Source organism: Orcinus orca, chromosome 10 (genome assembly GCF_937001465.1).
Source record: "Orcinus orca chromosome 10, mOrcOrc1.1, whole genome shotgun sequence".
NCBI lineage: Eukaryota > Metazoa > Chordata > Mammalia > Artiodactyla > Delphinidae > Orcinus > Orcinus orca.
The window spans coordinates 85,018,729-85,030,928 of NC_064568.1; the positions used below are offsets into that span (position 1 = coordinate 85,018,729).

The 12,200-nt window shown below is 42.9% G+C and overlaps 2 protein-coding genes and 1 pseudogene across 2 annotated transcripts; 2 read left to right on the top strand and 1 right to left on the bottom strand.

Annotated features, from left to right (window-relative positions):
• Window positions 1–182: 182 nt before the first annotated feature.
• Window positions 183–6,844, bottom strand: LOC101275443 (histone H1.3). Its single transcript, XM_033434724.2, has 2 exons — window positions 6,737–6,844; window positions 183–2,623 (listed from the first exon to the last, which is right to left on the bottom strand). Exon 2 carries the CDS (start codon window positions 2,442–2,444, stop codon window positions 1,779–1,781), a length of 666 nt encoding a protein of 221 aa, XP_033290615.1. The 5' UTR covers window positions 2,445–2,623; window positions 6,737–6,844; the 3' UTR covers window positions 183–1,778.
• On the top strand, window positions 1,023–1,596 carry LOC125960320 (histone H2A type 1-H-like; annotated as a pseudogene).
• Window positions 6,845–6,863: 19 nt separating the features above from the next.
• LOC117202671 (histone H4) lies at window positions 6,864–9,330 on the top strand. The gene is made up of 2 exons (XM_033434736.2): window positions 6,864–7,561; window positions 8,825–9,330. Exon 1 carries the CDS (start codon window positions 7,138–7,140, stop codon window positions 7,447–7,449), a length of 312 nt encoding a protein of 103 aa, XP_033290627.1. The 5' UTR covers window positions 6,864–7,137; the 3' UTR covers window positions 7,450–7,561; window positions 8,825–9,330.
• The last annotated feature ends 2,870 nt before the right edge of the window (window positions 9,331–12,200 follow it).

Sequence of the window (12,200 nt, forward strand, 5' to 3'; positions counted from 1 at the left end):
GATAGTCTGGAGAAACCTGTAAACAAATATCTTCTGAATACAATGTTTTAAAATACTTAAAGCATACAGGATAAGAAAATTAGCCACATTAAAATACAGCTGTCAAAATGTATTTCTTTTACGTAAAATGTGTTTCATTAGTCACATCAAATAACAAGGAACAAGAGGTGGAATAACAAATGTCAGTTTCAAGGAATCAGAATGATGTAAATTTTATTTCAAGATATCTGCAATATCTTCAAAGTGATCCAAGAACATCTGTGATGGCCACTGTTGAAAAAGTCAGAGGCACTGCAAAATCCATTGTGATTAGCTGCCTACAGATACACTTGAAGGAAATGCTTAGCTGCATTTAGAGTTTGGTAAAATAAAGATGTAATTTTTCCCCATCCATGTTTACAACCCCCTAATGGTCTGCAGAACTCAGATTTTGGTCAAGATTTGCCAATAAAATCGAGTGGCCTTCCTCAGAAAATAACAACAACAAAAACAGGGATGAAGGGGAAATGATGTAATATCAGGTCAACCCATCTTCCTAGAGGCATTTATTTTGCCCTGGTTATTCCAGCTCAAGGTGCTCTCTAAGCAATCTCGTTCCCTTTATCAACGGTTTTTACTTGTTTCTGCCTCCCTGTTTGTTGCCTATTCACCAAAAGATATTAGACCACCAACCCAGCTCCCTGGATCTTGTCAACATCTGAGGGGGAAAAAAATCTGGCAAAGAAAAGGGTAAATTATAAACCGCCAGGGGTAGCTTACTTTTTTCTATCCCTTGGTGTCAGGGTGGTAGCAACAATTATGCAGATTTAGGCAGAATAACAATAGCATGAATACTCCCCCCAAATAGGACTACATTTATCAAGCGGAAAAATCCAAGCTTTCCAATTGCTTCCAAGTATGTATCAATACAAGTCTTAATATCTCAGCCTCTAATTGGTGCAGTATTTTCTCCTGGAGCCCATGCAAGTAACTCCAGAAGTGCGTTCTGATTGGTTAACTCTCTCAATAGCCTCTGCAAACCAATGGGAATAAAAATTTTAGAAACATCCAGAGACTATAATAACCCTTTCCTCAAGCTGCACTATTTCTTTCCTAACATGTCTGGACGAGGAAAAGAGGGCGGCAAAGCGCGAGCAAAGGCCAAGACCCGCTCCTCGCGGGGCGGGCTCCAGTTCCCCGTGGGTCGAGTCTACGGCCTGCTTCGCAAGGGTAACTATGCCGAGCGGGTCGGGACCGGCGCGCCGGTGTACCTGACGGCGGTGCTGGAGCACCTGACGGCCGAGATCCTGGAGCTGGCGGGCAACGCGGCCCGTGACAAGAAGACGCGTATCATCCCGCGTCACCGGCAGCTGGCCATCCGCAACCACGAGGAGCTCAACAAGCTGCTGGGCAAAGTCACCATCGCTCAGGGCGGCGTACTGCCTAACATCCAGACCGTGCTGCTGCCCAAGAAGACCGAGAGCCACCACAGGGCCAAGGGCAAGTGAATCTGCCGCAAAGGCTCTTTTGAGAGCCACTAAACTCTCATTAGAGGACTGTGATCACAACATTCGGAGAGCTTTGTACGTGGCGGTGCGCGCGCACCCTGACGCATAGCCAATCACGTTAGGGCGGCAAGTTTAAAAAAATTGCTTAAGTTTAAAAAAGAATTTTACCTTATTACAAGGCTTGTTGGTTACCTACGGAAACATATCCAGCTAAGCTCTTTTATCTGAAATTAGTGGGTGGCTCTGAAAAGAGCCTTTGAGATTTGCAAAGTAGGACGTCCCGCTACCGATTTACTTCTTCTTGGAGGCCGCCTTCTTCGCCTTTGTAGCCTTGGGTTTGGTAGCTTTAGGCTTGGCTGCCTTGGCTTTGGAGGCCTTGGCCTTGGCCGGACTCTTAGCTGCCTTCTTCGGCTTGGCTGCCTTCGCCTTTTTCGGGCTCTTGGCCACCTTCTTGGCCCCAGCAGCCACCCCCGGTTTCTTGGTTTTCTTAGGGGTCTTCTTAGCGGCCTTCTTGGGGGTAGCCGCGCCCGTGGCCTTCTTGGGCTTCTTAGCTGCCCCAGCAGCCTTCTTGGGCTTGGCCGCGCCTGCCTTCTTAGCCTTGGGCTTGGTTTCCCCGGTGGCCGCCTTTTTGTTGAACTTGAAAGAACCTGAAGCGCCAGTGCCCTTGGTCTGCACCAGGGTGCCCTTGCTCACCAAGTTCTTAAGACCCAGCTTGATGCGGCTGTTGTTCTTCTCCACGTCATAACCAGCGACCGCCAGCGCTTTCTTCAGCGCGGCCAAGGACACGCCGCTGCGCTCCTTGGAGGCGGCGACAGCCTTGGTGATGAGCTCGGACACCGGGGGCCCGGATGCCTTGCGTTTTCCAGCAGCTGCGCCCGTTTTCTTCGTCTTCTTCTTAACAGGTGTTTTCTCTGTAGGTGCGGGAACAGCAGGAACAACTGGAGCAGTCTCCGACATTTTTCTGTTTAGCCAGGAAAGACAAAAAGTAAGCTTAAACTGTCAGAACGGCGTGTCCCGGGAACCGCCGGCTGGGGGTTTATATAGAGAGTCGCTGCGTGATGATTGGTTGCCTTTTCCGTGCGCCGCGCTGCTACGAAGGGCTCCTCGGCTCTGCCGAATGGCTGTGTTTTTTGCCCCTTAAAAAAGAAGAAAAATATAAGAAGTCTGGGCACGAAATAATTAGGGATTTGGGGGAAACTGATCCGAGACTCTTCAGGCTTCATTCCTGCCTTATTTGCTATACCTAGTTTCAAAGCCGGCCCCCTGAAACTTTCCTGATTCCCCCAACTCTCTTGGAAACTTCGGTCAAATCGAGACAACTTTCAGATTTTCCTTAAAATTACTAGTTCTCTCTGCTTCCTTTGCAAATCTTTCTTCCAGGGCATTGTCATACACATTGTTTTCTTTTCAACCTTATATAAATAACCTCATTTTTACTCAAATATACAAGGAAAATCGGTTTTTTCGCGGGAGCAATAGCACAGCTCTCCTGCAACTTGTTTGCTCTAAGCACTGGGAATTGGCACTGGGGTAGAAAATTCTACGTACAAGATGGATAAGTATTTTTAAAAGGATAGATTTTTTAAAAAAGTATTTGAGTGACCAGTGTGTAAACTGGGTTTGCTCCCAGTGTTTCGGTGATTTAAACATTTTTGGAAGGATGGGGTGTGAGGCTGCTCCATTTATTTTCTAGATAAACAGCTCCAAATAGAGTCACCAACCTGCTCTAAAAATTAGTATAATAGATTTTTCTGACCTAGAATGGGCATTAGAGATCAATCACACCATCTACAAAGAAGAAAAGTGAATCATGAAGCAACAGATTGGCAGTTCTACATCATTTTACCAGCTCTGAGATCAAGAACTCTGTAAGATCAAGTGGGTTAAAATTGTATATTGCCTAATGATATTCCGTCCATAAGATTTTCTTCCTCCATTATTTAGCACAGAATTATGTACATATTTCCTATATTTCAAAATGATACTTAAAATACAAATTTGATTTATCTTTTTTCAACATTGCAAATAGGGACACAGAGGACTAGAAAGTAAAAAAAAATTCTCATTAAACTCACTTACTGAATCTTCATAAGTTTCCCTGGGATTTTTACTAACAAAATATGAACTAGGCTATCATGACCTAAATTAATTGGCTGAATGTGTCCACTAAGGAGTTGAATAAATATTTCATAGCAAACATGACTGATTTACTACTCCATCTCTTTGTAACACAGAGAGCTAATGGAATTCGATAAATATTGGATAATTAAGCACAAAATTAATATCCACCAAATAATCAGATACTGAAATTAAACCTCATGTTTGTCAAAATAAATAAACAAGAAAAGTATTTTGGTGTCGTGTTTTTTTTTAAAATAAATACCCCTACTTCCTAAAATCTATTTCTTCTGGCCTACATTCAATAGTGACTTGAGAATTTTTTCATATAACTCCAAGACAGGATAATCAACTTAAAAGATGTCATCTCTTTGCACTGAACTAACTCCATAAAAATGACTTGGCTTGTTTTTAAATAGTCATTATTGGCTGGCACTGTCTGTAACTAAGTCTCTGGGACTTGAGACCATGTTATATACCAATTACAAATACAGTGTATAAAGAGGGAAGCTTATAGGATTGGATCTAGAACATTCCAATTTTCCCAGGGAAGGCATTTTACATTTGTCTGGAGGATGGGGCTACTTGTCATCCTCAGTATCATCACTGTCAATAGCAATAGTAACAAACATTATATAACGCCCTTTTCCTTTTCAGCCCAGAGCCTAATACTATCTGGACCTAAAGATAAAATTAAAATTCAGATTTTTAAACGTTTACTATTTTGATGATCATTGCAGTCATGATATCAGTTGTTGGAATTGTTCCCTAAGTTGTATGTACTCAATTTAAGATAGGTGAAAAGTTCTTTCTACAGCAGATGCCACCATTTCTTTCTTGTGCAACTGTTACCGGTTCCCATGGCTATTTAGGTTCCAAATAAGTGAGAAGACATTGGGGCTCAGGGTCATCTGCTTAATTGTTTATAGGTAATCTCTGCCATTCCTGGAGGGCAATAATTGAGACTTGATTTCACCTGGAAAGTTCTGCCCTAGATGTGTATAGGAGGATGGAGCTGTACTGTGTGTAGGTACTGTTATCTCTTGAGATCCAGGTATTTATGCTCTAACTGTAGCATGGACAAGGTTCTTGAAAGCTGGATCACCCCATGGGACTATAAAGTTGAAAAGTTTCACCTATTACTTGGTAGCCCACAAAAAAGTTATCTGTATTTCTTTTGAATCCTAAATCCGTATATATTCTAAAACCATTGACTTTCTGCTAGACTAAGATTTGAACTATTTTTACTTTATAGATGTAAAAAATAAATAAGAAAAACTAAAGTTAAACAAGTGATGGATGTCTCACAACTTCATGTTCTCTCAATTTTGGTGTCATAGTAAATGACTGTGAAAGAGATAGGTAGGGCTCACCAGGGCACTCCACAGGGGCTGTACTTAAGTGTTCCAAAATTCAGTAAATTTCAAACATTTAAGGAGAAGAGTGACTATGTTGACTAAATATCAAAAAGGCCAAATTAAAAATAAGCGCTATAGAGCAAATAGAGCATTGTTTTACAATGTAATGTGTTCAGAAGGGTGATGAGAAATCACATCTATTTTAATTTCCTATCAGATGGTCTCACCTGAGGACACTCTACCACTTGAAACTCCCCTTCAAGCACAACTATATATCAATATTATTCATTTTATTTCCTAAAAAGGACACTACTACTCTCAAACTTCCACTTTCATTTTTACATGTCCCTCTGTGTATCTGTAATATCTGGTACACGCAGAAGGTGACTAATTTCTATTATACCTCAAAAATACTCCAATCCTCATTTCCTGCAGCAAGCCTCATTCTCAGGTACCTACCACACTCTCTTTCCCAGTCTGGGCTACAAGTTCTCCAGAAGTTCTCTATCACAATACAGCCCAATGCAACCTATTGCAATGATGGAAATGTTCCGTATCTGCACTGTAGAACAGACAACAACTACACTTGCCTGTGGTTATTGAGCACTTACTTAAAGGTAGAGTGACTGAAGAAATTAATTTTTAATTTTATTTAATTTTAATTAATTTAAATGGGCATATGTGGCTAGTGGCTAATACAAATATAGGAAAGCACAGCTCTGAAACAATTCTTCTCAAACTTGAATGAGCAAACCACTCACTTGAGGATCTTAAAAATGTCGTATCAGTTCAGTAGATTTGGGGCTGGTCCTGAAATTCTGTATGTCTAACAAGCTCCCAGGTGATGCTAATGTTGCTGGGATATGACTGCTCCACCCATCGCTACCAGGATGAATCTAGGAGGATGGTGGGCTGATTACATGGCCCCTCACCCCGAGTTTACTTTTCTCTTTCTTCAGCTAGAGTTTGAGTTCTTTAAAAGAATGTGTGATTGTCTTTGTAAACCTGGTATTTGTACACCACTCTTGGCGTATAGTAGACCCTAAATTGTTGAATGAATAAATGCAATGAATCAATGATTCTTGTTCAGTGACTTTCTCAAAAAGGAGAGCAGGGGAGATCACAATGTCTAAATCCACAGGTAACTGCACCTGAACTAAATCTCAAAAAGTTTGTGACTCAAGGAAGTTAATAATCCTCTGACCGCTTATATGGTAAGCACCAGCAGAGAAGGCTTTTTTTTTTTTCTTAAATCACCTCTGTAGTTACATAGAAGGCACTCAATGTGAATTTGTGGACTGTGAGTAATGTTGGCATTTGTCTATTAACCAATACTTATCTGTGTGTAGAACTTCAGTTACCCTTTTTACTTGGACAGTATTTCACTCTTTTGTTATTTTTTAAATATTCTGTTAATTTGCAAACTTATTCATCCTGATGTATCTTCAATGCTTTAATGACATAGCTCGGTGGTAGGTGGCAAGGACATAAGACCACAGAATCAGAAGACCTCAGTTCTACCCCCAACAATACCATTTATTAGAACAGGATTAGGTCTTCAATCCTGGGATTCTTCATCCTCACAATGTAAATAGTGCTTTATAAATTGGGGAGAAAAGAGCGGAAATTCAATTAATGTTGGTTCCCCTTACTAGACATCCCTCTTTACCAGGAATGCTGAAAAACGATGGTTATGTAAACGCTTCGCCAAACGGAAACGTTCAGGATCAGCCAAACTTAATAAGCATTACTAGAGTTTTTAAGAATACTTACATTTTTTAAAGTATCTTCATGTTTTCAAATTAATTTTATTCTGCTTTCTCTCCCTTTTGCAGACAAATGTGGCGGTACTGCCTCCTTTTGTTAAATAATAAAAGTGGTGAGGAGACTTGTACAATATTAATTGAGAAAACCCACAGGCACACGATTAGAGTCCACAAAACCAGCGACTCTGGACCCCAACCAGGAAACAGGAAACAGATACTGAGTCGCATTTCCCCGCCCCCTTCCCTGCTAGGCAATAGCAGACGGCCAGTGAGGAAGGGAAGAGGCGGGGGCAGAGGTCTCGTTCCCGCCCCCGCCGTTTCAGTTTCCTAATAGGTCCGTAAAACTGATATATAAGAGGCTGCAGCCCACGCTTAAGCGCTGTAAGAAGTTAGGAGTCGCTGATAGTCATGTCTGGCCGAGGCAAGGGTGGAAAGGGTCTGGGAAAGGGGGGCGCCAAGCGTCATCGTAAAGTTCTCCGTGACAACATCCAGGGCATCACCAAGCCTGCTATCCGCCGTCTCGCCCGGCGTGGTGGTGTGAAGCGTATTTCTGGTCTTATCTATGAGGAGACCCGCGGGGTGCTGAAGGTGTTCTTGGAGAATGTAATCCGCGACGCTGTCACCTATACCGAGCACGCCAAGCGCAAGACTGTCACCGCCATGGACGTGGTTTACGCGCTCAAACGCCAGGGACGCACTCTCTACGGCTTCGGCGGCTAAGTTTCATTGCGGTCTTCGGCTGTGAAGCTCTTGTTACTCACAAAAGGCCCTTCTCAGGGCCACCCACTTGGTCACAGGAAGGGCTGCTAACTAGCACAAAGGAGAAACAAAGGTAATATTTAATATTTTATGTTGATACTGGGTGCCGGTTTTAATTAAGGCAGTCGCTTATCTCTGTAGACCCCGGCTGTCGCGTTTTTTTGGTCTTTTTTCCGAGTTAGATACCATCTCAAGATGGCTGCTCTCAGACACGCCAAAAACAAAATCGTGTAGTGGACCTGCTGGAGTTTTTACTCAACAGAAGTGAATTGCATTTGACGTGGCATCAGTTTTCGAATTTCAACATGTTTGAGTTCGTTTTACCCCGCAAAACATTAAAATTAACTTGTCCAGAATGTCCCAGTGACCCAGCACCTAGTGTCCTGAAGAGGGCACCTGAGGCCTTTAAGCAGCCTTCTTCCTACAGAAAACATCGCAGATAGCTCTGGATAGATGGAGCCATAGGTAGTGAACTCAAATCGGGTGGAAGAGACATTGTAAAATTTTGTCTTATCTAGCGTACTCCTGAGGACGCGTTGGAACTCTTAACATGACTAAGAGGTCATCACTCTTAATGCTTTGTTTCCAAAACGTTGATAATGTGACCTTTCTTATGGCCATCCCACCTCTGACTGCATCCTTACCTCTCCATTTTCCCACCAGGCGGAAGAGGTGCTCTTCAGGCCTTCTCATGCTCATCCTGCCACCTGTGTTCTAAATCTTTCACTCCCAGAAGCTTTGTGTTTGTGAAAACACACCCTGGTGTGTGGGTGAACACACACCCAGGGACAGTTTCATTCTGTCCCTGTTATCTTAAGATAGTTATTAATGGAGCCCACTTCCACTATCAATAACTTATTTGCACAATAGATTAGTTGGTCATCCTGATCTAATCATAGTGATATCCCAGCTTAAAGTTTTATTCCTCTTTCTACTGGCTCTTTCCCATCTACATATAAATATGTTTCAGTGTCTCTCAGTTTAATCCATACCTCTGTCAATTACTAGATCCTTTCCATTTATCAAATCTCCAAGCCTTGGGTAATCTGGAGTCACTATCCTCATGTCTTTTCCTGATTATATGACTTCTTCACAAATCACTCACTAAATATATCCTTGGCATAGTTACCAGTGACCTTCGAATGGCCAAAACCATGCACATCTGACCCTGTTTATTACTCCTGCCTTCACAATCTTCTCACAGTGTTTTGTGGTACCTTTCTTCCTAACCCAGATCCTATTGTTCTCCATGATCCTTCTCAGTTTGCTTCTTTGGGTCCTATTCCTCTGTTCTGTGCTTCCACTCAATTAACAAACCCTTGTTCTCCATTATCAGTTCATAGATCCTCCTTGAGCCGTCTCTTCCAGAGTGTGCCGTAAATGGTGAGACATCTTGGCACCCCGGAAATTGAATATCAGCTGAAATGGAGCAGAATATGCCGCCCCAAAATATGCCACTTTGGCATAAGGATTATTTTGAGCTAAGGCGCTTGAAAAACAGCTAATGAAAGAATGGGGCTGTGATCTCCCCTTTTCTTCCCGAAAGCAGATAATTATCCCATGTGAAACGTGCCATCCCCATACCAGGAGGAAATGAACGTTCTTATCACCAGAAATGGGGAGTCCAGGATGAGAGAATCTATACAGACCTTGTTAAAATAATCCTTATCTTCCTTTAGTCTCCTCATATATTTTAATTGCTATTTCACAATTACTACTCTTTGTTCAACTTAGTATTTAAGCACTTAGGCTTAACTGCTTTTTGGGTCTTCATTTTCCTGTGAAGACTCCCATGTACATGTAAAAAGATTAAATAAAATTTGTGTGCTTTTCTCATGTTAACCTGTCTTATGTCAACTTAATTCTCAAGCCCAGCTAGAGACCCTAAAAGGGTAGAGGAAAGCTTTGTTTCTCCTATACAGCTTTCTAATCCCTATAGTGGCCTGACAGGTCTCTCTGCCTGCATTATTCCCAATCTACAATCAGTCCCTCCCACTGCAGAAATCTGAGTGAGTTGCAAATTTCATCATGCCGTGTAGGAAAAAAGAGAGAGTGAGAGATAAAGAAAGAAAGAGAGATTCTGAGGCTGGACAAGCCTAACACTTATTCCAGGCCTGATAGTGCCACCAAGAGGGGCAGACAGCTATTGAGGAGCTCCCTGGAATAAAATGCTGCACTCGTACCCTCTCTCTCTCCGCCCCCTTCTCCTCCTCCCGCCTCTCCCTCTCCACCTCGCTGCCTTCTCCTTCTTTCTCCTTCCCCTTCCTCTTCCTCCCCTTCCCCTTCCTCTCCTTCTCCTTCTCCTTCTTCTTCTCCTTCTTCACTTTGTGTCAGAGTTTGTGAAGAGTCTGGGATCTTACCCTACTTACAAGATAATAAGATAACCTGTAAGTCTTTCATGGCTGCTGGCAGTAGACACAACACTCCTAAGTCAGAGACAAGAGGCTTTATTACAGCACAGCACATCAAGCAGCAATTTTGCATTGGATCCCCTTGTCCATCAGGTCCCACAGGGGCGACCTGGAGGGGCCCAGATGGATACTGCACACACAGTGGGTTTGCATCACAGCCAGGGTACAGCTTGGGGGATTGAACTTGAGTGTACTAAGCAAATCCGCTCTTTGTCTGGGGACAGTCACTATCCCATTCTTTAAGGTTCCTCAACTCTGATAAATGGCATTCTTGGCACACCCTCAGAGCCCGTGGCAGATTGCCTCTGCCAACGCTGGGTTCAAAGGCTACACAATAAGGGTGTAATTGTGTTTTGCCCCAAGTTAGTGGATCCTCCTTGAATATTCAGTCTATGCATTGATATATGAGTGACACCAGGAAAGAAGAAAGCTTAGTTCTAACTTCCAGTAATTTATAGCTTGGTTGAACCAGAAGGTTAAACAAAAACAATTAGAAAAAATAATAAAAGATAGACTATATTCAGATAGGAACACTTATGGTCAGAAATTTCATTCTTAGAGCCCTTTGCAGGCAAGGAAACGATGAGGATATGAGGAAGAAGATCATATTGTAACCGGAAGTGGGGTCTGGCTGCTCGCTGCTCAGAAGCCAATAAAGAGGCAAGGTTGGTGGAAAGGAAAGTTTGCTTTATTTTGGATGCCAGCAACTGGGGTGGGGGGAGGGGGAGGGCGAACGCCTGTCCAAAGGCTGACTCTCCCCCACTGACAATCAGTGGGCAAGAGCTTTTCCAGGCTGAGGGAGGGCGCTACATGCAGAAACAGTCCAGTCAGCTCTCACAGTCATCTTGAAATTGGTCATGTGGTGGTCTGACCAGCATCATCTTGATTATTAAGTACAGTTAGTCTTTACTTCCAGGGTCGGTTTGTTCCCATTTCTTTGAGGCCATTTCTCGGATTTGTGGCATCTTATGTCATGGCTGCAGTCTGGTCATCATGTAGTTAACTTCTTCCACCTGGCGGGGGTTTCAGTGCCTACAAGGCAGCTCACAGGATGTGGCTCAGAACATTAACTATAGCCCTTGAGGAGGAACTAAATGTCCTTGACTATGCTTAAGGACTAAACTATTATTATTTGGTCTTCTTTGACGGTTTTCCTTTGTTTCTGTATTTTCTTACTTCTCTGATTAAACTTATTCTTTGGCTAAAGCCTTTACACAGACAAAAGTCAGGCTGAGAACATGGGGGCATAGACCATACTGTCCTGCTCCGTTTCAATATGACAGCCGGGCCCAGAAGGAGTAGCAGGTATTTGGCTGAGGAAAGAGCAGGGAAGAGTGAGGGGAGAGGAGGCAGGTGTAAGGGGGATTCACTATGTTATTGAAGAGTGCTCAGTTCTGCGAAGGACTGAGTATACGTTAAGTTACATCTAAGTATACGTTAGACTCAGAGACTAGAGATAAACGTGTGCTGAACACAGAGAGGATGGGATTGAAGGACTAAGTGGGCACCACACATTCACGAGGCACGTAAAATTCTCAGCATCTATGAGGCATCTCATACTTAATATCTTAAGTCAGCCACCCACTTGACCTCTGCCCATAGGATGCAGATAAAACCCATTGGTGAGTGACAACTATAGACCAAGCAAATATACCCCTAGATCTGTTTAATAGAGCAACTGTGTGTGATTGGCCCAGCTACCTTCCACCTGCTCAGTCCTCTTGTTCAACTTAACTCTGGTCCTCAGAGGCCCATCATCAGGAAGGAAGGCTGATGTGGCAGAGAGCAAAGGAGATTATATGAACATTGTGTAAATAACAGGATTCATCTAGCGAGGACCTTCCACTTGTTTGTCTTATCCTAACTATGCTCTGCTGTCCATCTATTTCCCCATGCTTTTTGCAACATGGTTTAAATTGATTAAAATTTCTAAGCATTTTAATTTGGTCTGTGACCCTTTCTGCTCTGTGACCTCTGGGAAAGTTGCCTGGTAGTGTGCTTGGAGGTGAAGGGTGGCAGAATATGCCACCCTAAAATATGCCACTTTGGCTTGAGTTATTTTGAGCTAAAGGCACTTGAAAAACAGCAGGTGCAAAAGAGCACTCTGACCTATTTTCCTTCTGAAAACAGGAAATCAAACTCCCATACGGAAGATTCCCTCCCTGTACCAGGAAGAAAATAGCATTATCACCAGATAGGAAGCTTAAAACAGAGAGAACTCTGCATTGTTAAACTAGTCTTTATCTTCCTAGTTCCTTTTCTACCATTAACTATCCTAGCCCAAACTCCTTTGTCTTGTCA

What these genes read in the sequence shown, in the direction of transcription:
- LOC101275443 (XM_033434724.2), bottom strand. Translation starts at nt 2,444, where the DNA reads ATGTCGGAGACTGCTCCAGTTGTTCCTGCTGTTCCCGCACCTACAGAG.
- LOC117202671 (XM_033434736.2), top strand. Translation starts at nt 7,138, where the DNA reads ATGTCTGGCCGAGGCAAGGGTGGAAAGGGTCTGGGAAAGGGGGGCGCC.